The sequence below is a fragment of the Hemitrygon akajei genome, chromosome 12, assembly GCF_048418815.1.
Source record: "Hemitrygon akajei chromosome 12, sHemAka1.3, whole genome shotgun sequence".
Taxonomy (NCBI): Eukaryota; Metazoa; Chordata; class Chondrichthyes; order Myliobatiformes; family Dasyatidae; genus Hemitrygon; species Hemitrygon akajei.
Genome location: NC_133135.1, coordinates 15816894 through 15842412, shown reverse-complemented (window position 1 = coordinate 15842412; position 25519 = coordinate 15816894). Strand labels below are relative to the sequence as shown.

Here is a 25519-nt window from a genome sequence, read left to right as displayed (position 1 = left end):
TAGTTGTATTAGAAGTCCTCAACATTGGCTCCAAATCAACACATACAAAATGCCTGAGGAACTCAGCAGGCCAAGCAGTATATATAGAAATGAAAAAAACATCAACATTTCAGGCTGAAAAAACATTCCTTTTTTTAGGACTGGAAAGGAAAGGGGAAGATACCAGAATAAAAAGGAGTTCGGGGGAGGGGAAGGAAAATAGCTAGAAAGTGATAGGTGAAACCAGGTGGTTAAGAAAGATAAAGAGGCTGGAGAGGAGAGTGGATAATAGGAGAAAGGGAATGATGAGGGGACCCAATGGGAGGAAATGGTGAAGTGAAAAGGGAAAGAGGCCAGAGTGGAGAATAGAAGACTAGAGGGGGAGGAGGAGGGAATATTTTTTTAACCAGAAGGAGAAATGGATATTCATGCTGTCAAGTTGGACGCTACCCAGACAGAATATGAAAGTGTTTCTCCTCCACCCTAGGGAGCCCTTATCTTGGCACAAGAGGAGATCGTGAATAGACATGTCGGAATGGGAATTGGAATTAAAATGTTTAGCCACCAGTAAGTTCCATGTGTGGCAGATGGAGCATAGGTGTGGATTTGTCTCCAAATTCCACAAAGTTGTATGGCAACATGGGCAAGGAAACCTACCGATTTCTGCTCAGTACTCCTTCATGTTGAACAATACTGAAATTAGCAAGGGCACACAGTGTTCTCTGGTTAGGGAATTTCAAAATGTTCATCACTGAGTGACTTGGTTGCATCACCACTGACCAAGGAGGTGAAGTTCTAAAGGACAGTGCAGTACCTGCAAAAGACAGTGAACCAACATAAAGGAGAAACCTAGTTGTCACCACTTTCTCCATAGTGAATCTTTATTGGGATTTGTGCAAGTGACTACTGCCCTGCCTTGGTGCAGGAAAAGATGTGTTTTCATACTGATGACACCTTCCATTTTACAAATAATAACTCTATTTCTAAATGTCAGTGTGGACATCAAGCAAGATCCATGGCTTCCTTAGCATTAGATGAGAAGGTTGTGCAGTTTTTCAAAGTATCTCTCCTGGGCTTTAGATTATGATCTGTTCATATTGATACAACATTTCATTTTGTATTAATAGAGAATTTGTAAATTAATCTCAGTGAAAGTCTGACTAATTTCATTCCTGTTAACGGTGCTTTCTTAGATTCCCACTACTATCAATTTATTTGCCATAGTTATATGTAAATTCTATTGCAGTAATTTCTGTAAACCCTCTTGGTTATAAACCCAACAACAGGGAAATTCACTATTTCCCAGTCCCAATATTGTAATATTTTAATGGAGCAGATTTCCATATATTACACTATTACAATGGGGGTACATAATATCTGAACATAATGGCTTTTTTCTTGCCATTTTAGATTTTTGTTATGACTTTCTGTTGTGAAATGAGTAATTTTGTCCAGATCTTGCCCAATCTAGTCTGTGCATTAGAAGGCACAAAACATGAAATGGATGTATACGCTTGATCTTTATAAGTTGTTTTTGTCTCTTCCCTATCTTAAAAAAATATTTATAATGAAAGTGAGTTAGTAAGTTATTAAGGAAGTCCATCTCTTCAAAGTGCTGATCTTTTTTTTCTCAAGTCTTCAAGCTAATGTGCTAGGCAAAGGTAAATTGAAATTTAATGTTATTACCTTAGAACATATGACATTGGAGCTGACTTAGGCCATTTGACCCATCAAGTCTCCTCTGTCATTCAATCATGACTATTTTTCTAAATTCCTCAGACCTATTCTCTCCCTTTTCCTTGTAGCCCTTAGGCCCTTTACCAATCGTGAACCTATTAATCTCTGCCTTAAATGCACCCAAAGACATGTTATCCACTGCCCTCTGTGGCAATGAATTCCACAGATTCGCCACCCCCGACTGAAAAAATTCCTCTTCATGTCAGTTTTAAAGGGATATCACTTTATTCTGAGGCTGTGCCCTCAAATCCTAGACTCTCCTACTAATGGAAACATCCTCTCCATCTCTGTTCCCTCCACTTTCCTATTGTACATATAATAGAGTTGAACATTAGTCTTGAGAAAGGGCCAATGTGAAGAATAGGGGTTGGGGTTTGTGGGAGTGAATCTCTTGCCTCCCTCCATCTTGAATTGCCCTCAGTGGGCCAGTATAGGCCATGTACTATGACAAGACAAGCATAGAACTGACATAAAAATTAACTCCTGTAACCATAGCTGTACTATGAAATTGGCATTAAATAAATGAAAGAAGAAAGTGAATATAATATGTGTGCCATTACCCAGTCCTGAAATGTGATCATTAAGCTTTAAAGGCAACACTGCAGGTCATTCAGAAAAAAAATCATAAAAGCCAATTTTCCCCCTAAAAGCTCAGCTGTTCATATTTCAATCTCCATATGGTAAGTATGTTGTAATGCCCTAAAATCTCAAAATTAGAACTGGTTTTCTCCTTGTTTGCCTCAGAAGCCACTCTCTATCACACTATCAGCTATATCCGGGAATTATAATTTAATTTCATGTACCTCTTTCAATTTGAATAAAATCTGAGAGGAACTCGAGGCAGAGGTGGTAATTCAACTGTACTCTATACTAATTTGCTGCTTTTAAGGATTTGCCCTGCGTATTTCTGGACGCAGCCAATAGACTTTTTTTGAGGAGTGCTACCATCCTGTATCAGGAACAGGCAACTTTCCACTCATTTACAGCAAGGCGTGTGCAATATGAGATCATTAATAATTCAATCCCAGCCATTCTTTGATTGTATTACAGCAGTAGTTGCTAACTCCCATGTCATTGCAGAAGTCTCTTGATTTTTAGATGGCTCCAGCACATTTCAATGTGCTGTATTATTTTCAATTTTCATAAATAAAAATATAATTCTAAATTTGGAAGTGTCCGCATTTGAACTCATTACTGAGCAAAACAGTTCCAATGTGTGTCTGCTCTTTGGTCATCCATGCTTAATTATAACAAGAATTGCGTAGCTAATACAAAGGGGCATATTTTTAAGGTGATTGGAGGAAAGTATAGGGGGAATGTCAGTAGTAAATTCTTTGCACAAGGAGTGGTGGGTTCATGGAACACCTTGCCAGAGTAGTGATGGAGGCAGATACGTTAGGGGCATTTAAAAGACTCTTAGTTAAGTGAATACATAATGCAAAAATGGTGGGCTATGTAAGAAGGAAGAGTTAGATTGATCTTAGAGTAGGTTAAATGTTTGGCACAGCATTGTGGGTCACAGGGCCTGTACTGTGCTGTAATATTCTGTTCTATGAATTGTGGTCACTTGCGTAGAATTAAACTTGTGGATGTTGTACTGCTTTCTGTGCAGTTGGAGAAGAATCTAGTTCAAAATATTTGATAATGGGTGAAATTTATTGTTCAGCTGCTGTGTGCTTTGGGAGACAACAATATTGAATTTCAATGAGGTAATTAAGTATTGATACTAGAGTAAACTAATCTGAGTAAGAAATGAAAATTCACTAACTTATTATTGAAAAATCTTTTCCAGCTTTTGTCAGAAGTGATAAGCCCAAGATGTTCAAGGGTCTACAGATCAAGGTAATTTAAAAAAAAAAAATCTATAAGGTGCTTTTCAAGCAGTTTATTTTATAAAAATGGAAGTTTTGTTCTTGCAGGATTTATGCAGTTCACCACATTTAATGTTAACCATTAACATTTTGCAAAAGCTTGCCATTCCACCACACAGTTCTGCTAATCCTGCAGATGTATCAAGTTCATTGGGTATCTTTGAACAGGTTTCACAACAGCAAGCATTTTCAGTTAGATGCCCTAGGAAGATGCAATGTTTTAAACTTTGAACGAAATAGATAGACAGCAAGTTTGCCAAACGTGTTTTATTTCTCATAAGCCCATGTTGACTAGATTTAATTATATTCAGCGTTCCTAATGATTAATATTTTCCTCTTGATTATTGACTGTAGCATCGGGGGATTGTTGTGAGATGCAGCTCGAAGGGCTGGAAGGGTCTATTCTGCTCGGCATTTCAATAAGTAATTTTTTTTAAATAACAATAAGGCAGAGATGCTAATTTGCAGTAAATCTACCTTTCTTTTGTGGTTCTTTGGCTAACCAAGTGAAATTCATAATCTTTTGTGACATTCACAGCTGTTTTGTCCTCTGTCCAATTGTTTGAAGCTGTCAATGTTCTTCTAATAGTGAAGGCTTTGTTAATACAGTGCAATATTGTATGATAGTTCTGATCGGACAGAACAAAAGTTAATAGAGTCAGTTAATTCTCCAGCATCCAATTGCTCTATATGGTTTTTCTTATTCCCTTTCTTTGAATCTGTTCTCCTTAGATGTAGCTCTGTAGGTGTTTGTAGCAACATCATCAAGACTCCACAATGTCCTTCCTTATTACAGTCAGCAACTGAGGGTACATTCCATCCAAACCAAGAAGTTGAATAATGGAATCATACGGCACAAAAACAGGCCCTTCTGCCATTATGTTCATATCAGTCATTGTACTTAATTACATTAATCCCATTTTCCAGATTCCAACCACCTCTGGAGACAAAAAACAGTCACATTATTTCAGTTGAATTGAATCACTTTAAGTACAGCCTTTCTAGTACCTCTTCTTTATCAACTTTTAGTAATTTCTTCCCTGATAAGAACTGATTTCAAGTACTCATTAAGTACTTCAGATATTCGGTCTTTCTCTGTGAATTAATTTACCCTTTGGTCTCTGATTAGGACCATTTCTTACAACTCTTCCCTAATTCACATGCCTACAGAATTTTTTGGGGGATTTCCTTTTGTTTGCTTCCAGACTTCTTGCTATCTCTTGTTTCCATTTTCACTTTACTCTGAACTTTATATTGTCAGGCTGGTTCTCACTTCTGTTAACAACTGTCTTGTGCTACTCTGCTAATGTTGTTCTGTTGTTTTCAAAAGGCATAAACCAGAAAATTATAGGTAACCCTCTCACAGGACTCGTAACAAACTTGGCTTGTTAGCTAACGCATGGGTACCGGTGAGAAGGCCACCTCCAATAAGCATACACGTCTAGGGTTGGTATAATTTGGGTTCAATCAAACAGAAAAGTGGGAATATTCCAATGAGGGAAATTAATTCTGGTGAATGCTATATAAATGCTGCTCCGTGCTAAGTTATCATTCACCAGGAAATAACAGATCTTACACCAGCATAAAATTGCAAAGGAACTATATTTATCAATATTTCAACTTGAAGTTAACAGAAAAAAGTAAAGAAACATAAAAGGGCCCATTACTGTTAAACCAGTCTAAATGTGCACATAAGCATTGGAGCTCTTTTCTATAGTTGTTAGGTATATTGCTTTACTCAAGGCGCAGAGTTCCTGTCACCAGCCACAGGACGAACTGCCCTGAAACCATTCATCTGCACAAAGCACTCCTTGAAATAGGATCTCCTATTTGGGTGGGATCCCCTAAGTGTTTTCCCTTGTGCTCTTTCTACACCTCCTCACAAAAGACTCCAAACCAGACTACTGTCCTTCAGAAATCTGATCCCGCCCAGCTCTCAAATCTTCTGTAGCATCCCACTAGGCAGAAGGGTACGTTACCAAGACAAACCCAATTGGCTGACACAACATACCTAAATTGGGCAAATGGCTCCTTATCTTTAGCCAGAGCCAAAACACTAGTCTATGAAGCTTGCTAACAGGATACACCGTGTTTGCAGAAGGTAGTAGAAACATAATATTAACCAGGGCATTACATATAGGCAGTGAGCCTGATAATCAGTCATGGGTAATCTATTGGGAGGTATTCTAGGGGCAGGATATATATGTATTTAGAGAGACAGCACCTAATTAGGGATGGTCAATATGGTGTGTGCCTGGCAGGTAATGTTTAGCAAATCTTATAAAGCTTTTTAAGGAGGTTATCAAGAAAGTTTGTGTAGGAAAGTCGTGTTACATGGGCATTAGTAAGGCCTTTGACAAAGTCAGTCGTGGGAGGCTGGTCCAAAAGGTTAAGAGCAGTTTGGACAGGTGCATGGATGAGAGGCGTATGGAGGGCTGTGGTCCAGGTGCAGGTAGATGGGTCAAGGCTAAAGACCAGTTGGCATGGACTACATAGGCCAAAGAGTCTGTTTCTGTGTTGAAGAGCTCTATGATTCCATTTGAGAAGCCTCTAAATGAGCATTTGTATTGCTTAGGCATAGAAGAATATGGACCTGGAATTCAAGTTATTTTATCATATTCATCAGGGTGCAGTAAACCTCCTTGCTCATGTGAGGCTCATAGGGTAAATGGTAAAGAATGTAACAATAAATGCAACATGTGCAAAAACAACAAAATCGTGCAAAGTAAGGTAGTGCAGTCTAAGGTAGTTAAACATCCACTGAGCAACTTGGATGTAATTAACTTTATGATAAGAGTCCATGCCTTTAAAATTTGAATTATTTACAGTTTAGGTTTGTTTATATGAAGAATCAAGTGCAGCCCTTGCTGCTTCAGCAAAAATTAAACTGCTAGAACAACTCAACAGATCAAGTAGCATCTGTATAAGCAAAGGGATGGTATACATTTTGGGTTAAGCTCCTGTCTGCATCAGGAATCAAGTCTGATAAAGAGTCTTCACTTGAAACATTGACTATCCCTTTGCCTTTGCAGATGCTGCTTGGCCCACCAAGTTCTTCCAGTATTTTATATTTTGCATCTTGTGACTTCTCATTACTTCATTTGGCCTACCAGCACATCTGCCACAGAAAACAGTTTCTCAATGGCCCCTTAAGTAACTGCAAAAGCTGATAGCACTGATGACCAGTTTGGTCAAAGAGAGAATAAAAGGAGTGTGCTGAAGAAGAAAAGAGAGTGCGGGAATTTATTAATTGAATTCCAAAGGTTTAATTGTCAATGAAGTAATTAAATTTGGGGTTGATCAAGAGAATATTAGATCACATTCAGAATTGTTTAATTTAAAAGAAAGACAGCTTGGGTTTGTTAAAGCAACTCTATGTTTAACTGATTTGATTTTATAAAACATTAATGCACAGGGTTAGAGAGGATGGTGTAATTGATGTAATGTAATACCGTCTAACAGGCTTGTTTTAGGAAAATTTGACAAAATTGACAAAGTGCAGAAAACAGAATGCTAACAAATGGGTAATTATTAGACATATAGCTTTCCTCATATAATACAGTGTAAATGTTATCTAGCATTGTTTGATGTCATGGAAGTTCAGTAATATGCATTGTAATTTTAGATTTTCTGAAATATAATTTCCATGTACCATAATGCCAATTTTCCTATGATAAAATGGACTCTATTGTAATGCATAGAGTAAACCTGTTGGTAAATAGTTTGTCATATATTCATAAACCACGATTTAAAATTCAAGGATTTTCCCTGAAATAAGAAGATGCTGCAGTAATTATACATTTAGCAGTAAAACCTGCCACTAGTTTGGCATGGAGGTGGGTGGGGGAGGAACATAAAGCACATAAATTACCTTAGCTGTGAATTGAAGGAGCTGGCACAGCAAGATAACACTAATTGTTGCAGTAAAAAGTACGTGGCCAAAAATGTCATGGGAAATTGATGCTGAGTAGCTGTGTAAATGTAAAATTGTTTCATTAAGATGTTGGCAGTAAGTAAATTAATAAGCCTATACCATTTTATATATAAAATAACTTAAATTTTTTAGAACTGAGTGTGTAAAAATGATGTCATTTGTATAAGCAGCAGAAAAATTGGTGTACATTATTGTGCGAGATTAATTTATTGAAGTAGAATGTGGACTAAGCCCTTCGAGCTGTGTTGCCCTGCGACCCCACAATTTAACCATAGCCTAATCACGGGACAGTTTACAATGACCAATTGTACATCTGGACTGTGGGAGGAAACTGGAGCACCCGGAGGAAGCCCACAGGGAGAATGTACAAATTCCTTATAGGCATCGGCAGAATTTGAATCCAGTGGCTGCTACTGTAAGGTATTGGGCTAACCACCACACTACAGTGCCGCCCTCTTATCTCTTATTTAAAAGAACAGAATAAATAATGACTTGGCTCAGTTTATAAGCTGTTACTTACAATAAATGACTTGGATAATCATTATGTGCTTTTGTTTTCTAGTATGTGCGTGGCTCCGACCCTGTGCTAAAGCTCCTGGATGACAAAGGGGACATTGCTGAAGAACTAAGCATTCTCAAATGGAACACAGATAGTGTGGAAGAGTTCCTCAGTGAAAAGTTAGAGCGTTTATAAATTACAAATTGTTACAGGTCAGGTTTCCATTTTGTATATCAGTTTAATATTTCAAGAACTCCCTGGTCATACTAGTTAAGTGATGATTCAGAATGATCATGTTTAATCTTACATTGCACTGAATAGATTTATTACCCTGACCATCAATAGAATTTTCTGGATTTGGTTAGTCGGTTCTTTTCCAGCATAAATGAATGTGCTGTTGAACATTAAATTTGTAATGTACTGTATATTTGTACTTCTTGGGTCCATTGTAACATTCTTTTGGCTCTAAATGGCTTTTATTGGTAGTATGGTGCTTGCAATTTACTACAGTGGACAAGATACATTAAGGAGTTGCACTTTTGTGAAGGCTAAACATGAAACCTCTTTGAGGATATGTATAGCCAGATGTTTTGTGCACTGACTGGTGTTCTGCTCTGCTGAAGTAAAAACAGCTTGGGAAGATGGTATTGTTTGAAACTGGAATGTTGGAATAATAAAAGCTGTTTCCGAAGCATTATGTTTGATGTTTCTTTCAGCATGGAGGTTGGCACAATGCTTTACAGTGCCAGTGACTGGAGTTCAACTTCCGGCACTCTGTTTGTGACTTGGGTTCTGCAACATTCCAAAAATATAAGGGTTAGGGATAGTAAGTTGTGGGCATTCTACATTGGCGACGGAAGCATGGCAACACTCAGAGTGCTGCCTCCCACACAACCTCAGATTGTATTGGTCATTGGCCTATTGTATTCTGGGTTCAAGCACTTATTTCTTGAAAACTGTCAGCAACTCTTTAAACCATTCCACCAGTCTTCCAGGTTCAAGCATTCAGCTCAGGGCTAACAACCCTAATTGGAAAAACAAAATTGTCATGGAAGCAGCAATGAAGAATCCTACATCTGAGTGTGGTGGTATTTCTGCATCTCCATCCAGGACTTGCATAACTGATGGTATAAAAACAGAGAGGAAGTTACTGATAAAATGAAGAAAGCCTGAACACCACCAGAGATGGAGGACCTTCGTTGCTGCCCTAAATACCAGCAGCATAAGGGGCAGTAAGTGAGTAATAAGTTATGTATCTAAATGAAACACAGAACAAATTATTACACTACTAATACTGCTACAGTACTATAAAACTGCATTAGTTCCTAATATTTATCAACAGATGAATTCATCCAGTGTATGCTGCCCTGTTCTTTGATTGTAAATGAACAAGTTAGTGTAGGGAGTACAGATAATGTACTGCCTTTAAGCAATGCTTTTGACAATTGCATCCTCCAAATTTTCATTTTTAATGTAACTTGTTGCGTGAATGAAGTCACCAGAGAACAGTATTGATAGAAATGAAGCAGCTTCTTTATTTGAATAAACAAAGTGCAACAAGCATCATATGGGAATGCTTTCCGTCAAAAGGTCTGCCTATGCCCAGCACCACACACATTTTATGTACTAAAGATCAAAGAAAATTCAGGAGAACTCAAATAGATCCATATTTACAATCTTCCCACCATCACATCCAAAAGAAGTGTTAATCACTGTCATATCCATGCAGTGGAATGTTGATTGGACTCAAGCACACGCAGACAATCAGCTAAATGCCTGTTTCTGGTCTGCCTTGTCTGTGAACCTGTTGTTCAGAGCTGCATTTAAATTAAATCCACAATTCAGATCTGAAGACTAGTGACCAAAGTTATCTGCTAAATGTACTAAACCCAAAAATCACTCTAAGAGTACCATTCAGTATGTATGTCAATACCTTCAAATCCTCCAGACTTGCTAACTTATTGAAGTAGTAAAATGGTTTCATTTTCACTCCTGTCCTTTTCTGACATCTCCAAGCCTGAATGCTTGAAACCACAGTGAGCAAGCATAGTTCTGAATTGTCTTGCTGCTTACTTGCATTTAATGGCAACGATAACTGATTTTTCAACACAAACACATGCAACTGATGCCATTTAAAAACTTTGCTCTGTGCACGGTATCATCAGCCACACGAGTGCATGCAACCGACACTTGTTAGAAGTTGTGGACAACAATCTCCTGTCCCAATTAAATGGTATAGTGTCCCAGATAAACAAAGGGAATGCTGGCCCTTTTCTGGATTAGCTTTTGTTCTTGTCCCAAATAAGCAGCTGAACCAATTAACCGGAAACCACTGTGCATGTGTATACCATATTACAACATTTGAGAGCGAATAGGTTCCCTGTTATTCACCAAGTCTGTGTTTATCAAGTTCCTAATTTCCAAAGTGCTTTTTACTGCATTGCCTCTGTAATTGGTAAATTTACATTAGAAAATTGGTTTATTATTGACACAAGTACCAGGATACAGTGAAAGACTTTGTTTTGCATGCCATCCATACAGATCATTTAATTGCAACAATGCACCAAGGTAGTACAAGGGAAAATAACAGTGCAATATAAAGTGTTAAAGTACAATGGAAGTGCCGTCTGGGTAGACAGTAAGATTCAAGGTCACAATGAGGTAGATAAGACCATAAGACTATGAAACATAGGGCTAGAATTAAGCCATTCAGTCCATTGAGTTTGCTCTGCCATTCCATCATGGCTGATCCTGGATCCCACTCAACCCCGTACACATGCCTTCTCACCATATCCTTTGATGCCCTGACCAATCAGGAAACTATCAACATCTACTTTAAATATACCCACAGACTTGGCCTCTGCCCCATTTTGCGGCAGAGCACTCCACAGATTCACTACCCTCTGGCTAAAAATATTCCTCCTCACCTTTGTTCTAAAAGGTTGCCCCTCAATTTTGAGGCTATGCCCTCTGGTTCTGGATACCTCCACCATAGGAAACATCCTCTCCACATCCACTTTATCTAGTCCTTTCAACATTCAGTAGGTTTCAGTGAGATCCCCCGGCATTCTCCTAAATTCCAGTGAGTACAGGCCCAAAGCTGCCAAACGCCTCTCATATGTTAAACACTTCATTCCCAGAATCATCCTCATGATCCTCCTCAGGACTCTCTCGATCAACAGCACATAATTTTTAAGATATGGGGCCCTAAACTGTCGACAATACTCCAGTACGACCTGACTTCTGTCTTTTAAAGCCTCAGCATTATCTCCTTGCTTTTATACTCTATTCCCCTGAAATAAACACCAACATTGTAATTGCCTTCTTTACCTCTGATTGAACCTGTAAGTTAACTTTCTGAGAGTCTTGCACAAGGATTCCTAAGTTCCTCTGCACCTCTTGATGTTTGAATTTTCTCCCCATTTTGGATAATAGTCTGCACTATTGTTCCTTTTATCAAATGCATTATCATACATTTCCCAATACTGTATTCCATCAGCCACTTTTTTGCCCATTCATCCATTTGTCAAAAGTCCTGCTGCAATCCTCAGCTCTACCTACACCTCCACCTACATATCATCCACAAACATTGTGAAAAGTTGCAGTCTGAGGAACACCACTTGTCACTGGCAGTCAATCAGAAAAGGCCTCCTTTAATTCCCACTCACTGTCTCCTGCTTGTCAGGCATTCCTCTCCATGTCAGTATCTTTTCCATAACACCACAGGATTTTATCTTGTTAAGCATCCTCATGTGTGGCACCTTATCAAATGACATAGGATCGGAAGGTACAGAATCTTTATGGGTTGAGCTTAGAAATCACAGGGGACCCTGATGGCAGTTATCTACAGGCCTCCAAACAGCTGCAGTGATGTGGACTACAAATTACAACAGGAAATAGAAAAGACTTGCCAGAAGGTCAGTGTTATGATAATTGTAAGGGATTTTAACATGCAAGTGGATTGGGAAAATCAGGTTGGCACTGGATCTCAAGGGAGACAATTTGTATAATGTCTAAGAGATGGTTTTTTAGAACAGCTTGTTGTTGAGCCCACTAGGGGATCGGCTGTACTGGATTGGGTATCGTGTAATGAACCAGAGGTGATTAGAGAGATGGAAATGAAGGAACCCTTAGGAGGCAGTGATCATAACATGATTGAATTCACTGTGAAATTTGAGAAAGAGAAGCCAAAATCCGATGTGTCGGTATTTCAGTGGAGTAAAGGAAATTACAGTGGCATGAAAGAGAAACTGGCCAAGGTTGACTGAAAAGGGACACTAGTGGGAAGGACGGCAGAGCAGCAGTGGCTGGAGTTTATGCGAGAAGTGAGGAAGGTGCAAGACAGATATATTCCAAAGAAGAAAAAATTTTCAAAGGAAAAAGGATGCAACCATGGCTGACAAGAGAAGTCAAAGCCAAAGTAAAAGCAAAGCAGAGGGCATACGAGGAAGCAAAAATTAGTGGGAAGACAGAGGATTGGGAAGTTTTTAAAAGCTTACAAAAGGAAACTAAGAAGATCATTAAGAGGGAAAAGATGAACTATGAAAGGAAGCTAGCAATTTCAAAGAGGATACTAAAAGCTTTTTCAAGTATATAAAGAGTAAAAGACAGGTGAGAGTAGATATAGGACCAATAGAAAATGATGCTGGAGAAATTGTAATGGGAGATAAGGAGATGGTGGAGGAACTGAACGAGTATTTTGCATCAGTCTTCACTGAGGACATCAGCAATATACCGGACATTCAAGGGTGTCAGGGAAGAGAAATATGTGCAGTCACAATTACGACAGAGAAAGTACTCAGGAAGCTGAATAGTCTAAGGGTAGATAAATCTGGACCAGTTGGAATGCACCCTCGTGTTCTGAAGGAAGTAGCAGTGGAGATTGTGGAGGCATTAACAATTATCTTTCAAAAGTCGATAAATTCTGGCCTAGTTCCGGAGGACTGAAAGATTGCAAATGACACTCCGCTATTTAAGAAGGGGGCAAGAAAGCAAAAAGGAAATTATAGACCTGTTACCTTGACATCAGTGGTTGGGAAGCTGTTGGAGTCGATTGTCAAGGATGAGGTTATGGGGTACCTGGAGGCATATGACAAGATGGGCAGAACTCAGCATGGTTTCCTTAAAGGAAAATCCTGCCTGACAAACCTAGTGCAATTTTTTAAGGAAATTACAAGTAGGCTGGACAAGGGAGATGCAGTGGATGTTGTGTGTTTGGATTTTCAGAAGGTCTTTGACAAGGTGCCACACATGAGGCTGCTAAACAAGATAGCCCATGGAATTATGGGAAAGTTACATACTTGGATAGAGCATTGGTTGATTGGCTGGAAACAGAGAGTGGGAATAAAGGGATCCCATTCTGGTTGGCAGCCGGTTACCAGTGGTTTTCTACAGGGGTCCGTGTTGGGGCCGCTTTTTACGTTGTATATCAACGATTTGGATTATGGAATATATAGCGTTGTGGCTAAGTTTGCTGATGATACAAAGATAGGTGGAGGGGCCGGTATTGCTGAGGAAACAGAGAGCCTGCAGAGAGACTTGGATAGATTGGGGGAATGGGCAAAGAAATGGCAAATGAATTACAATGTTGGAAAGTGTACAGTCATGCACTTTGGTAGAAGAAATAAACAGGCAGACTATTATTTAAATGGGGAGAGAATTCAAAGTTCTGAGATGCAACGGGACTTGGGAGTCCTCGTGCAGGATACCCTTAAGGTTAACCTCCAGGTTGAGTCGCTGATGAAGAAGGTGAATGCAATTTTGGCATTCATTTCTAGAGGAATAGAGTTTAGGAGCAGGGATGTGATGTTAAGGCACTGGTAAGACCTCACTTGGAATACTCTGTGCAGTTTTGAGCTCCTTATTTAAGAAAGGATGTGCTGACATAAGAGAGGGTTCAGAGAAGATTCACTAGAATGATTCCAGGAATGAGAGGGTTAACATATGAGGAACATTTGATCGCTCTTGGACTGTACTCCTTGGAGTTTAGAAGAATGAGGGGGGACCTCATAGAAACATTTTGAATGTTGAAAGGCATGTGGCAAAGTTGTTTCCCATGATGGGGGAGTCTAGTACGAGAGGACATGACTTGAGGATTGCATGACGCCCATTCAGAACAGAGATGCGAAAAAAAATTTATAGCCAGAGGGTGGTGAATCTATGGACTTTGTTGCTACGTGCAGCAGTGGAGGCCAAGTCATTGGGTGTATTTAAGGCAGAGATTGATAGGTATCTGAGTAGTCAGGGCATCAAAGGTTATGGTGAAAAGGCGGGGGAATGGGATTAAAGGGGAGATTGGATCAGCTCATGATGAAATGGCAGAGCAGACTCGATGGGCCGAATGGCCGACTTCTGCTCCTTTGTCTTGTGGTCTTATGGCCTTCTGAAAATCCAAGTAACTGACATCCACTGCCTCTCCTTTGTCCACGTTGCTGGTTACTTCCTTGAAGAATTCTAACAGACTTGTCAGGCAAAATTTCTCTTTTACAGAAACCATGCTGACTTTGACTTATTTTATCATTAGTCTCCAAGTACCTTGAAACCTCATCCATAATAATAGACTCCAACACTTTCTCAGCCACTGAGGTTAGGGTAACTGGCCTATAATTTCTTTTCTTTTTCCTTTAGTGGAGAGACATTTGCAATTTTCCAGTCCTCTGGGACCACGCCAGAATCAAGTGATTCTTGAAAGATCATGACCAGTGCATCCGTTATCTCTCTCAGGACTCTGGGATGTAGTCCAGCAGGTCCTGGTGGCTTATCCACTTTGAGGTTGCCTTGCACTTTTTCCTTTGTAACAGAAATGGTGCTCACTCCTGCTCCCTGACACTCATGGACCTCTGGCACACTGCTACTGTCTTCCACAGTGAAGATTGATGCAAAGTACTCATTAAATTTACCTGCCATTTCTTTGTCCCCCAACACTACCTCACCAGCATCATTTTCCAGCAGTCCAATATCAACTCTCACCAGCCTTTCACTCTTTATATAATTGAAAAAACTTTTAGTATCCTACTTTATATTATTGGCTAGTTTGCCCTCATTTTTCATTTCCCTTCTTATAGCATTTTTAGTTGCCTTTTGTTGGATTTTAAAAGCTTCCCAATCATCCGACTTCCCATTCACATTTGCTACCTTTTATCATAGAAATGTACAGCACATTACAGGCCCTTCAGTCCACAATGTTGAGCCGACCATGTAACCTACCCTAGAAACTGCCTAGAATTACCCTACCGCACAGCACTCTATTTTTCTAAGCTCCACGTACCTACCAAAGAGTCTCTTAAAAGACCCTATCCACAGCCATTTCCACACACTCGCTTCTCTCTGCTTCTCGCTTCTCTTACCCCTGACATCTCCTCTGTACCTACTTCCAAGCACCTTAAAACTATGCCCTCCAGAACTAGCCATTTCAGCCCTGGAAAAAAAGCCTCTGACTATCCACACGATCAATGCCTCTCATTATCTTGTACACCTCTATCAGGTCAACTCTCATCCTCTGTCGCTCCAAGGAGAAAAGGCCAAGTCAGTCAACCTATTCTTATAAGGCATGATCCCCAATCCAGGCAACATCCTTGTAAATCTCCTCTGCACCCTTTCAATGGTTTCCATGTCCTTCCTGTAGTGATGCGACCAAAACTGAGCACAGTACTCCAAATGAGGTCTGACCAGGGTCCTATATAACTGCAACATTACCTCTCGGCTCTTAAACTCAATCCCATGGTTGATGAAGGCCAATGCTCTGCATGACTTCTTAACCACAGAGTTAACCTGTGTTGCAGCTTTGAGTGTCCTATGGACTTGGACCCCAAGATCCCTCTGATCCTCCACACTGCCAAGAGTCTTGCCATTAATGCTATATTCTGCCATCATATTTGACCTACCAAAATGAACCACCTCACACTTATCTGGGTTAAACTCCATCTGCCACTTCTCAGCCCAATTTTGCATCCTATCAATGTCCCACTGTAACCTCTGACAGCCCTCCACACTATCCACAACACCCCCAACCTTTGTGTCATCAGCAAATTTACTAACCCATCCCGCCACTTCGTCATCCAGGTCATTTATAAAAATCACAAAGAGGAGGGATCCCAGAACAGATCCCTCTGGAACCTCACTAGTCACCGTCCTCCATGCAGAATATGAACCGTCTACAACCACTCTTTGTCTTCTGTGGGCAAGCCAGTTCTGGATCCACAAAACAATGTCCCCTTGGATCCCATGCCTTTTTACTTTCTCAATAAGCCTTGCATGGGGTACCTTGTCAAATGGCTCGCTAAAATCCATATACACTACATCTACAGCTCTACCCTCATCAATGTGTTTAGTCACATCCTCAAAAAATTCAATCGGGCTCGTAAGGTACGACCTGTATTTCACAAAGCCATGCTTTCTATTCCTAATCATATTATGCCTCTTCAAATGTTCATAAATCCTGCCTCTCGTGTTTTTTTTTCAGAGTTTTGCCCCTTCTATACAGTAGAAGGAGAAAGTGTCTGGAGTGTCCACAACACAGATATTACTAGTTGACAACACTAAAGCATTAAGACATTATGGGAACATTGTACAATGTAAAGCTATCCTTAAATGTGAGTAGGGCGTATGTTCCTGTTTATTTAAATACCGCTTGGAGAATTTCACCTTTTCACTCAGTATAGTAGAAATTAGGCCTTTAATAGCTCAGAGGAGCGTATTGGTGTCAATGAACAACTTAGCCACCTGGTCTCTTGCTGGTATCTAGGGAAAAAAATTATGAGAATTAATAAACTATACATAATAGTAATGTAAAGATCTGTGTTTTACCACAGGTCATCCATAAGTAAATTATCCAAATTGACCAAGCATTTACTTTTGCTGGAATTTAACACACTGAGCCATGGGAAAGGTGGTGAAACTGGTTTCAGGACAGCATTTTATTTGTAATTTTAAAGATAATGACTCACATTTGCTAAGGCGGGTTTCCATAGGTTCTGACATGCACCAGTAATTTGCCAAGATGATCACACTTTAAATACATTTCTAGACAATGATTGTACTGCTTTATTTGCCAGCCATTCACTAAGGCTGCATATTAAGGCAAGTTAATTATGTTCCTTGTCTTCCCCTGATATGAACCCTGTTCCTATTTAAAGAAAAAATTCCTTTGGGATTGATATTTTCGTTTTTGGCATTGATGCATCCTCCACATCCATTGTAGGTTTTCCTTTGATCTTGAGCTTTTTGGAAATGTAGGGCAGGAGTTTAAATTTTCTTCAAAGAATTGAACTAAAATTTGTGTGTTTTCTATCTTAACCTATGTCAGAGGTTCAGTAAAGCTGAGAAACCTGCTGAGTCATTTAATGCTTAATCTTTAGGTTCCTTAAGGTTGCTATAGCCAGGGGTGGTATTGGGTCGAACTCCCACTACCTATTAAATGCTCCCAATGGCGAGCACCTCAAGTAGCCTCTGATAACCAAGTCCAGCTCCTGGCCTTCACATATGGCTTACTGGTGGAACCATTTCTACTGACAGGAGAAGGGGCAAAGGCGGATTACTGGCACTTTAAAACCAGTCGCTTCGGGCAGATGGGACTTGTTAGCCGTGGTTGGCAGCTCATCTAGGAGAAGGAAATCTCTGATCTCAAACCAACGCTGCCTTGCGGCTATACCCACTCATGGGGAAGGCTTCAGGAGTAAACCCCAAGGGAAAAATCCAGAGCTGGAGTCCCTAAGGGAGACCTACACTGAGTTCAATGTTGACTGGCAATTCCTGCGATGCTCCTGGTATTAAACTGTGTCAGGCTCTGCCATTCCTTTGGGTTCATCAGATGCATGGAGAGGGAGAGCTTGCTACATGGTCAACAGCTTGCTCTCCATATCGTACTGCACAGGATTGCGTAACTAGACAGCTAGGATGCAATATCCACGGTCAACTCCAACTGACGGAGGCCCTCACTTCACTTCAGTGTGAGCCTGGAGCACCTGATAAGCTAGTTAACAATGGCAGGTTTCCTTTCTCAAGAAACAGTAATGAGCCAGATAGTATAATGGCCAATGTTAATGATGCTTTTTTATTAACTGAATTTAAATCCTGGAGCCATCATATATTTGACCTTGCTCCTGGATGACAATCCAAACCCATCCAGTAATGTGACCATGGTGTCACTAATTACAGTGTGTAATCATCCACAAAATATATTACAACAGCACCCCTACCCAGAGCATGGTGAATTTACTAAGGGGAGACGTTTAGATTTTCCACCACCTGCAAGTTTCTCTCCAAGTCTCACATCCTGACCTGGGGGGAGAAACTGTGATATCTTAATTGTTCCTTGATCAAAATGCTGAAGCTTACTAAAAGCACAATGGAGTATTTTCACAGACTGAAGGAGTGCTCAGCTCCAGCTTTGCAGGGGTAATTAAGGATGGAAGCCTTGCAACAATCCCTATATAAAAGGTGCTTATTTGTTTTGAATGAATGAGTTCTCTCATTTTCAGCCCTGTTGTCAATAATTTCCAAAAGAAAATTTTAATTTCAAAAGTTAACAATGCAAAACCGTCCTAAATCAATTACTATTCAGTGTCTCTTTGCGAGAGCACAATCTTGCTGCACTATTCTTTGGAATGGAGAGGCTAAATGCTTTTACTATTTTGGGCATTGAGAGATTGCAGAAGGAGTTTCTTAAGATGATACCCCAGGCTTGAAATTAATTTTGTTTTTAATTTCCTGGGCTTTCCTTGTTTACCATTGGCATAGTCTCAGTTTAATTAAAATTAATTTAATAAGTGCTATATCTGTTTTTCAATTCCGTGAAGTTATCCAGTATCATGACCGATAAAACTAATATTTAGATTTAGCAGCTACCAGAACTTTGTATATGAACATAATGCATTAAGACTGGGATAACAATGGTCTAATTTTCAGTGGCACAGAAGTCACCACCATCAAAATGTTGGAAATTGTCGGCAGGGCAAGCAGAGAGCATTCTGTTGAAGGGTCCTTAAATTGAAACGTTAACTCTGGTTCTGTCTCCACAGCTGCTGCCTGATCTGATGAGTGTTTCTAATAGTTTCAGTTTTATTTTTAAATTTCCATCTTTGCAGTTTATCAGTACCTGCAATTTTATCTTTGATTTGGAGAGGACAACAAGAGAGAGAGAGTCATTGTTGCAAAGTTTTTCTACTCTGCAACCAACTTCCAGCTTTTTGCTTTACTGGAAAGTAGAGTGGGACTCAGTACTAACCAGGAGAATCATGTTCAGAGTACAGTCTTAGGATATCTACACTATAAATTCCAACAAAGTATCTTACATCCTTTAGAGTTCAGCACTAGATAAACTCCTTGGTTTGATATGATGGACCAGAAATTTCCTTTTAATTGACTGACACATACAAAATGCTGGAGGATCTGAATAAGTCAAGCAACATCTGCAGAGGGGAATTAGTGGTCAATGTTTTTCACTGAGACCCTTCACCAGAATTGGAAAGGAAGGGGAGGAGCAGAAGCTAGAATAAGAAGGAAGGGGGAGGGGAAGGAGTACAAGCAGGCTGGTGATAGGCGAGACCAGGTGAGGGGGAGGGGAGGATGAAGTAAGAAACTGGGAGATAGGTGGAAGAGGTAAAGCACTGAAAAAGAAGAAATATAAATAGAAGAGGGTTATGGACCATGAAATCGAGGGAAGGAGGAGGGGAACCAGAGGGTGGTGATGGGCAGATGAGAAAAAAAAGGGTAATCAGATTGGAGAATAGAAAAAGAGAGAAGAAGGGAGGGGTGGAGTAATTAACAGAAGGAAAAATGGATGGTCATGCCATCAGGTTGGAGGCTACCCAGATGGACTGTAAGGTGTTGCTCCTCCAACCTTAGTTCAGCCTCATTGTGATAGTAGAGGACACCATGGACAGACATGTCAGAATGTGAATGGGAATTCGATTTGAACTTCCTTTTACTTTGATATTTATGGGTTAACTCCGAAAAGATTTGATACAAAACTCTTCCCTTCTGCACTTCCCTGCTTTGTCTTCCTTCTGTGCTTCCGTGCCATCTTGCTGCTCTGTGATCTCACCTTGAGGCTGCAGCTCAAACTGTAACAAGACGAGTGAAGATCACCAACCAGAAATGTTAACTCCACTTTTTTTTCCACAGATGCTGCCTGACCTCCAGAATATCAGCAGTATTTGCTATGTCAAGAGAAAAAGACATAGTGTTTAAGATCAAACCAGAAACAACTATTCTCACCCTTCAACATCATAATAAAATAATAATTGAAACAAAATTACAGGCTTTTTCTGTGGTAAAAACATTACTGCAGAGCTCTTCATTAACATTATAATCAAGTCTGCTTTAGAAGAACAGCTGAACCAGGTGAAAGCTGCCAAATATAACCCTAACCAGGAAGTCTAGGCTGTCTAATAAATAGATTACAAAGAATTATGAGCTATCCTCTCTCCAGACTGACTGAAGAATTCAGGTTAGACACAGCTGTTGATGGAACCTTTAAATAGATTCACAAGATGTTGGTCATGTATAATTTTTGTTCCAACCATAATGAGCAAAGTCTGATTGTTGGCAATTAACATTTTGACTAGCTAACTTTTGGACACACTACCTGGCCAATTGACATAAATCAATAGTTGACGAACAAAACCTTATTAAGTCATCTGGCTTTTTTTTTGCATGAACAAAGTTCAGATGCATACCAGGGTGCATAATGTATAGTAACACACACAAAATGCTGGAGAAACTCAGCAGATCAGACAGCATCCGCTAAAGTAAGGCAGGGACCAGCACAGCAACCATCGTCTGAGTGGACAGAGTCAGAGTTGTGATTTTGAGGCTTCAGTCAAAGAAAGTAAAGAAAAGAAAAGCTCTAGGTTAAGTTGCTTTTTTCCTTTCCTTCTCTATATCTGCTCAGCTATGATAGAGATGCCTAGCAGGATAGTAGAATGCTGCTCTTGTGAGATGTGGGAAGGCAGGAAGACCCCCTGTGTCGCTGATGACTACTACTGTGAGAAGAGCATCTAGCTGCAGTTTCTAACAATCCATGTTAAAGAGCTGGAGATGGAACTGGATGAACTCCGGATCCCATTCCGGAGGCTGAAGGGATGATAGATAGGACATATAAAGAGGGAGTTACACCCAAGGTGCAGGACGCAGGAAACTGGGTGACAGTCAGGAAAGGGAAAGGGTTTAGGGAGCCAGTGCAGAGTACTCCTATGGCCATCCTCCTCAACAACAGGTATATCACTTTAGACACTGCCGGGAGGAATGATCTAACAGAGAAAAGTCACAGTGATTGGGTTTCTGGCACTGAGTGTGCCTCTGTGACACAGAAGTTAAGGGGAAAGAAGAAGAAGGGGGAAGGGGGATGGACAGGAGGTTCTGTGGGCAAGAGCAAGATATCTCAGATCCAGTCCTCAGCATTCTTAAGTGGGAGGGTGAACAGCCAGAAGTTGTGGTCCATATAGATACCAATAACATGAGTAGGACGCATGATGAGATTCTGCTTAGGGAGTTAAGTGCTAAGTTAAATGACAGGACCTCCAGGGTTGTGAGCTCAGGATTGCTACCCATGCCATGTGCTAATGAGGCCTGAAATAGGGAGATAATACAGTTTAATATGAGCCTAAGGAGTAGGAGGGAGGGCATAAGATTTTTGGATCACTGGGCTCTCTTCCAGGGAAGGTTGAACCTGTACAGAAGAGATGGTTTGTACCTGAACTGGTGGTGGACTAGATTCCTAGTGGGAAGTTTGTTAATGCACACTGTGTGGGTTGAACTAGAGTTGCAGGGGGCTGGGAGCCAGAGTGCCAGAACAGAGTAGAGAGGTTGTGGAGGCACAGGATGGTAAGACCTCAAACTAAGTTAGGAATCAAAAGGTTGAACATGGTGTGACTGATCTACATATATTTCAATGCAAAAAGTATTGTAGAAAAGGTGGATGATAGTACTGAAGATAGGGTAGCTGGTCTACAAACAGAGGCAATGTGTAGTGAGGAGAGGCTCCTGATAGGTCAAAATTGCAGTCAACAGGATGAATTGCAACATAAAAGGCGGACAAAATCAAAAAGAGTGAATGTAGGACTGAAGGTGTTCTGTCTGAACGCACGCAGAATATGGAATAAGGTAAATGAACTTGCAGCACAGTTGCAGACTGGCAAGTATGATGTCGTAAGCATCACTGAATCATGGCTGAAAGAAGATTATAGCTGGTAGCTCAATGTCCAAGAAAATACGTTGTATTGAAAAGACAGAGGGAGTGGGATTGCTCTGCTGGTAAAAATTGAAATGAAATCATTAGAAAGAGGTGACATAGGGTCAGAACATGTCGAACCATTGTGGATAGAGCTAAGGAACTGCAAAGGTAAAAATGCCCTAATGAGAGTTGTATACAGACCCCCCCCCCCCGCCCCAAACAGTAGTAAGGATGTGGCCTACAAATAGAAATGGGAGTTAAAAATGCATGCCAAAAGGGCAATATTACAGTGGTCATGGGGGACTTCAAAATGCAGGTAGATTGGGAAAATCAGGCTGGTGCTGGATTACAGGATGGAAAATTTCTAGAGTGCCTATGAGATGGCTTTTTAGAGCAGCTTGTGGTTGAGCCACTCGGGGATCAGCTATTCTGGACTGGGTGTTGTGCAATGAACCAGAATTAATTAGAGAGCTTAAGATAACAGAATCCTTTGGGGCAAGTGATCATAACATGATTGAATTCAGCCTGAAATTTGAGGAGAATCTAAAGTCAGATATATCAGTATTACAGTGGAGTAAAGGGAATTACAGAGGCATGAGAGAGGAGTTAGTCAGAATTGATTGAAAAGAACACCAGCAGGATTGATATGCAGAGCAGCAATGGCTGGAATTTCTGGAAACAATTCAGAAGGCACAGGATATACACATCCCAAAGAGGAAGAGATATTCTAAAGGAAAGATGGCACAACCATGGCTAATAAGAGAAATCAACGCCAACAAAAAAGCCAAAGAGAAGATATATAATAGAGCAAAAAGTAGTGAGAAGCTAGGGGTTTGGGAGGCTTTTAAAAACCAACAAGAGGCAACTAAAAAGTGTTAAGAAGATAAAGACGGAATACGAAAGTAAGCTAGCCAATGATGTTAAAAATGATACCAAAAGTTTCTTCAGAATCATAAAGGGTAAATGAGAGGCAAGAGTGGATATCGGACCGCTGGAAAATGATGCTGGACAGTCAACTCATCCTGTTGACTGCAATTTTGACCTATCAAGAGGTAGTAATGGGGGCCAACAAAATGGCAGATGAATTGAATAAGTATTTTGCATCAGTGTTCACTGTGGAAGATGGTGGAAGTTCCAGGTGTCAGAGGTCATGAAGTGTGTAAAATTACCATAACTTGAGAGACGTTTCTTGGGAACCTGAAAGGTTTGAAGGTAGCTAAGCCACCGGTACCAGATAGTGTACACTCCAGGGTTCTGAAGGAGGTGGCTGAAGAGATTGTTGAGGCATTAGTAATGATCTTTCAAGAATCACTAAATTCTGGAAAGGTTCTTGAAGACTGGTAAATCTCAAATGTCATTCCACTCTTCAAGAGAGAGGCAGTAGAAAGGAAACCACAGGCCAATTTGTTTAACCTCAGTGGTTGGGAAGATGTTGGAGTCAATTGTCAAGGATGAGGTGTCAGGGTACTGAGGTACATGATGAAGTAGGTTGTAGTCAGCATGGTTTCCTCAAGCGAAAATCTTGCCTAACAAATCTGTTGGAATTCTTTGACAAAATAACAAGCAGGATAGGCGAAGGAGAATCGGTTGATGTGTACTTGGATTTTCAGAAGGCTCTTGACAAGGTGCCACACGTGAGGCTGCTTAACAAGCTACGAGTCCATGGAGTTACAGGAAAGATTCTAGCATGGATAAAGCAGTGGCTGACTGGCAAGAAGCAAAGAGTGGGAATTAAGGGAACATTTTCTGGTTGGCTGCCAGTGACTAGTGGTGTTCTACTGGGGTCTGTATAAGGACCAATTATTTTTATCTTTATGTCAGTGATTTGGATGATGGAATTGATGGTTTTGTTGCAAAGCTTGCGGACGATATGAAGTTAGGTGGAGGGGCAGGTCATTTTGAGGAAGTAGTGAGGCTACAAGACTTAGGCAAATTAGGAGAATGAGCAAGGAAATGGCAGTTGGAATATAGTGTCCGGAAGTGTACGGTCGTACAGTTCAGTAGAAAAAATGAAAGATTGAGTATTTTCGAAATGGAGAGAAAATACAAAAAGAACGGAGGCACAAAGGGAATTGGGAGGACTTGTGCAGTATTCCCTAAAGGTTAATTTCCAGGTCGAGTCTGTGGTGAGGAAGGCAAATGCAAAGTTCGCATTCATTTCAAAAGGACTGGAGTATAAAAGCAAGAATGTAACGTTGAGACCTTATAAAGTACTGAAGAGGCTTCACTTGGAGTACTATGAGCCATTCTGAGTCCCTTATCATAGAAACTGGAGAAGGTTCAAAGGAGGTTCATGTAAATGATTCCAGAATTAAATGGCTTGTCATATGAAGAGCATTTGATGGCTCTGGGCCTGTATATACTAGAATTTAGAAGAATAAGGGGGGACCTCATTGAAAACTATCAAATGGTGAAAGGTCTTGATAGAATGTATGTGGAGAGGGAGTCTCCCATGACGGAAGAGTCTAGGACCAGAGGACACAGCCTCAGAATAGAGGGGTGTCCCTTTAGGATGGGGATGAGGAGGAATTTCTTTAGCCAGAGAGTGGTGAATCTGTGGAATTCTTTGTCACAGGCTGTCATGGAGGCCAAGTCTTCATGTATATTTAAAGCAGAGGTTGATAGATTCTTGATTGGTCAGGACATGAGGGGATACGGGGAGAAGGCAGGAGACTGGGGCTGAAATGGAAAGTGCATCTCCCTGATGAAATGGTGGAGCAGATTCGATGGGCCAAATATTCCTATATCTTATGGTCTTATAGGAACAAACAGCCAATGGTCCTGATGAAGGCTCTCAGCCCAAAACATCGACCCTTTATTCCTCTCCTCAGAGGCTACCTGACCTGTTGAGTTCCTCCTGCATTTTGTTTGTGATACTCTGTATTTCCAGCAATCTGCAGAATCTCTTTTATTTAAACAGTAATGTTTACTGTATCTGCTGCAGTGTATTGAGCACTTCTTTGTGGTGAATTCAGCTGTCCATTTACTGTAGAAAACTGTAAAAAAAAAAATCCAGTTATCCAAATCCCTTCTGGACAAAATTGCTTCATTTTTGTTAGTTTTGCAAAAATTACCTTGCAATGTTTTTGCAATTCTCTATTGTCCTGAAGACTTTAATTGATTGCTAACCCAGAGCTCGCCCAGAAGGTAGATGTTACCCTCTCCTCAAGGCTCATCAGGATATTATCAGTGATGAGGGAATTTGGATTTATCTAATGCCTTTCCTAGTATCAGTATGTTCCAATGTGATTTACATCTCATGAAATCAGTGTTGTGGAACAGCAAAACAGCAGGCAGATTGTGTACAAGCTTCCACTAATAGTAAT

At 40.4% G+C, this 25519-nt stretch overlaps 1 protein-coding gene and 1 long non-coding RNA gene across 2 annotated transcripts in view; both read left to right on the top strand.

The window, feature by feature from the left end:
- selenof (selenoprotein F) overlaps positions 1-8711 on the top strand; it is a 62995-nt gene extending 54284 nt beyond the window's left edge. The window contains exons 4-5 of the mRNA XM_073062622.1: positions 3509-3558; positions 8084-8711. Of these exons, the coding sequence (XP_072918723.1) occupies positions 3509-3558; positions 8084-8215 (182 nt within the window). The 3' untranslated portion in view covers positions 8216-8711. The remainder of the gene's footprint in view (positions 1-3508; positions 3559-8083) is intronic.
- A 7609-nt stretch (positions 8712-16320) lies between these two features.
- Positions 16321-20244, top strand: LOC140736738 (uncharacterized). Its single transcript, XR_012100994.1, has 3 exons — positions 16321-16384; positions 16482-16611; positions 20144-20244. It is a non-coding gene; the product is annotated as an uncharacterized lncRNA (long non-coding RNA).
- The last annotated feature ends 5275 nt before the right edge of the window (positions 20245-25519 follow it).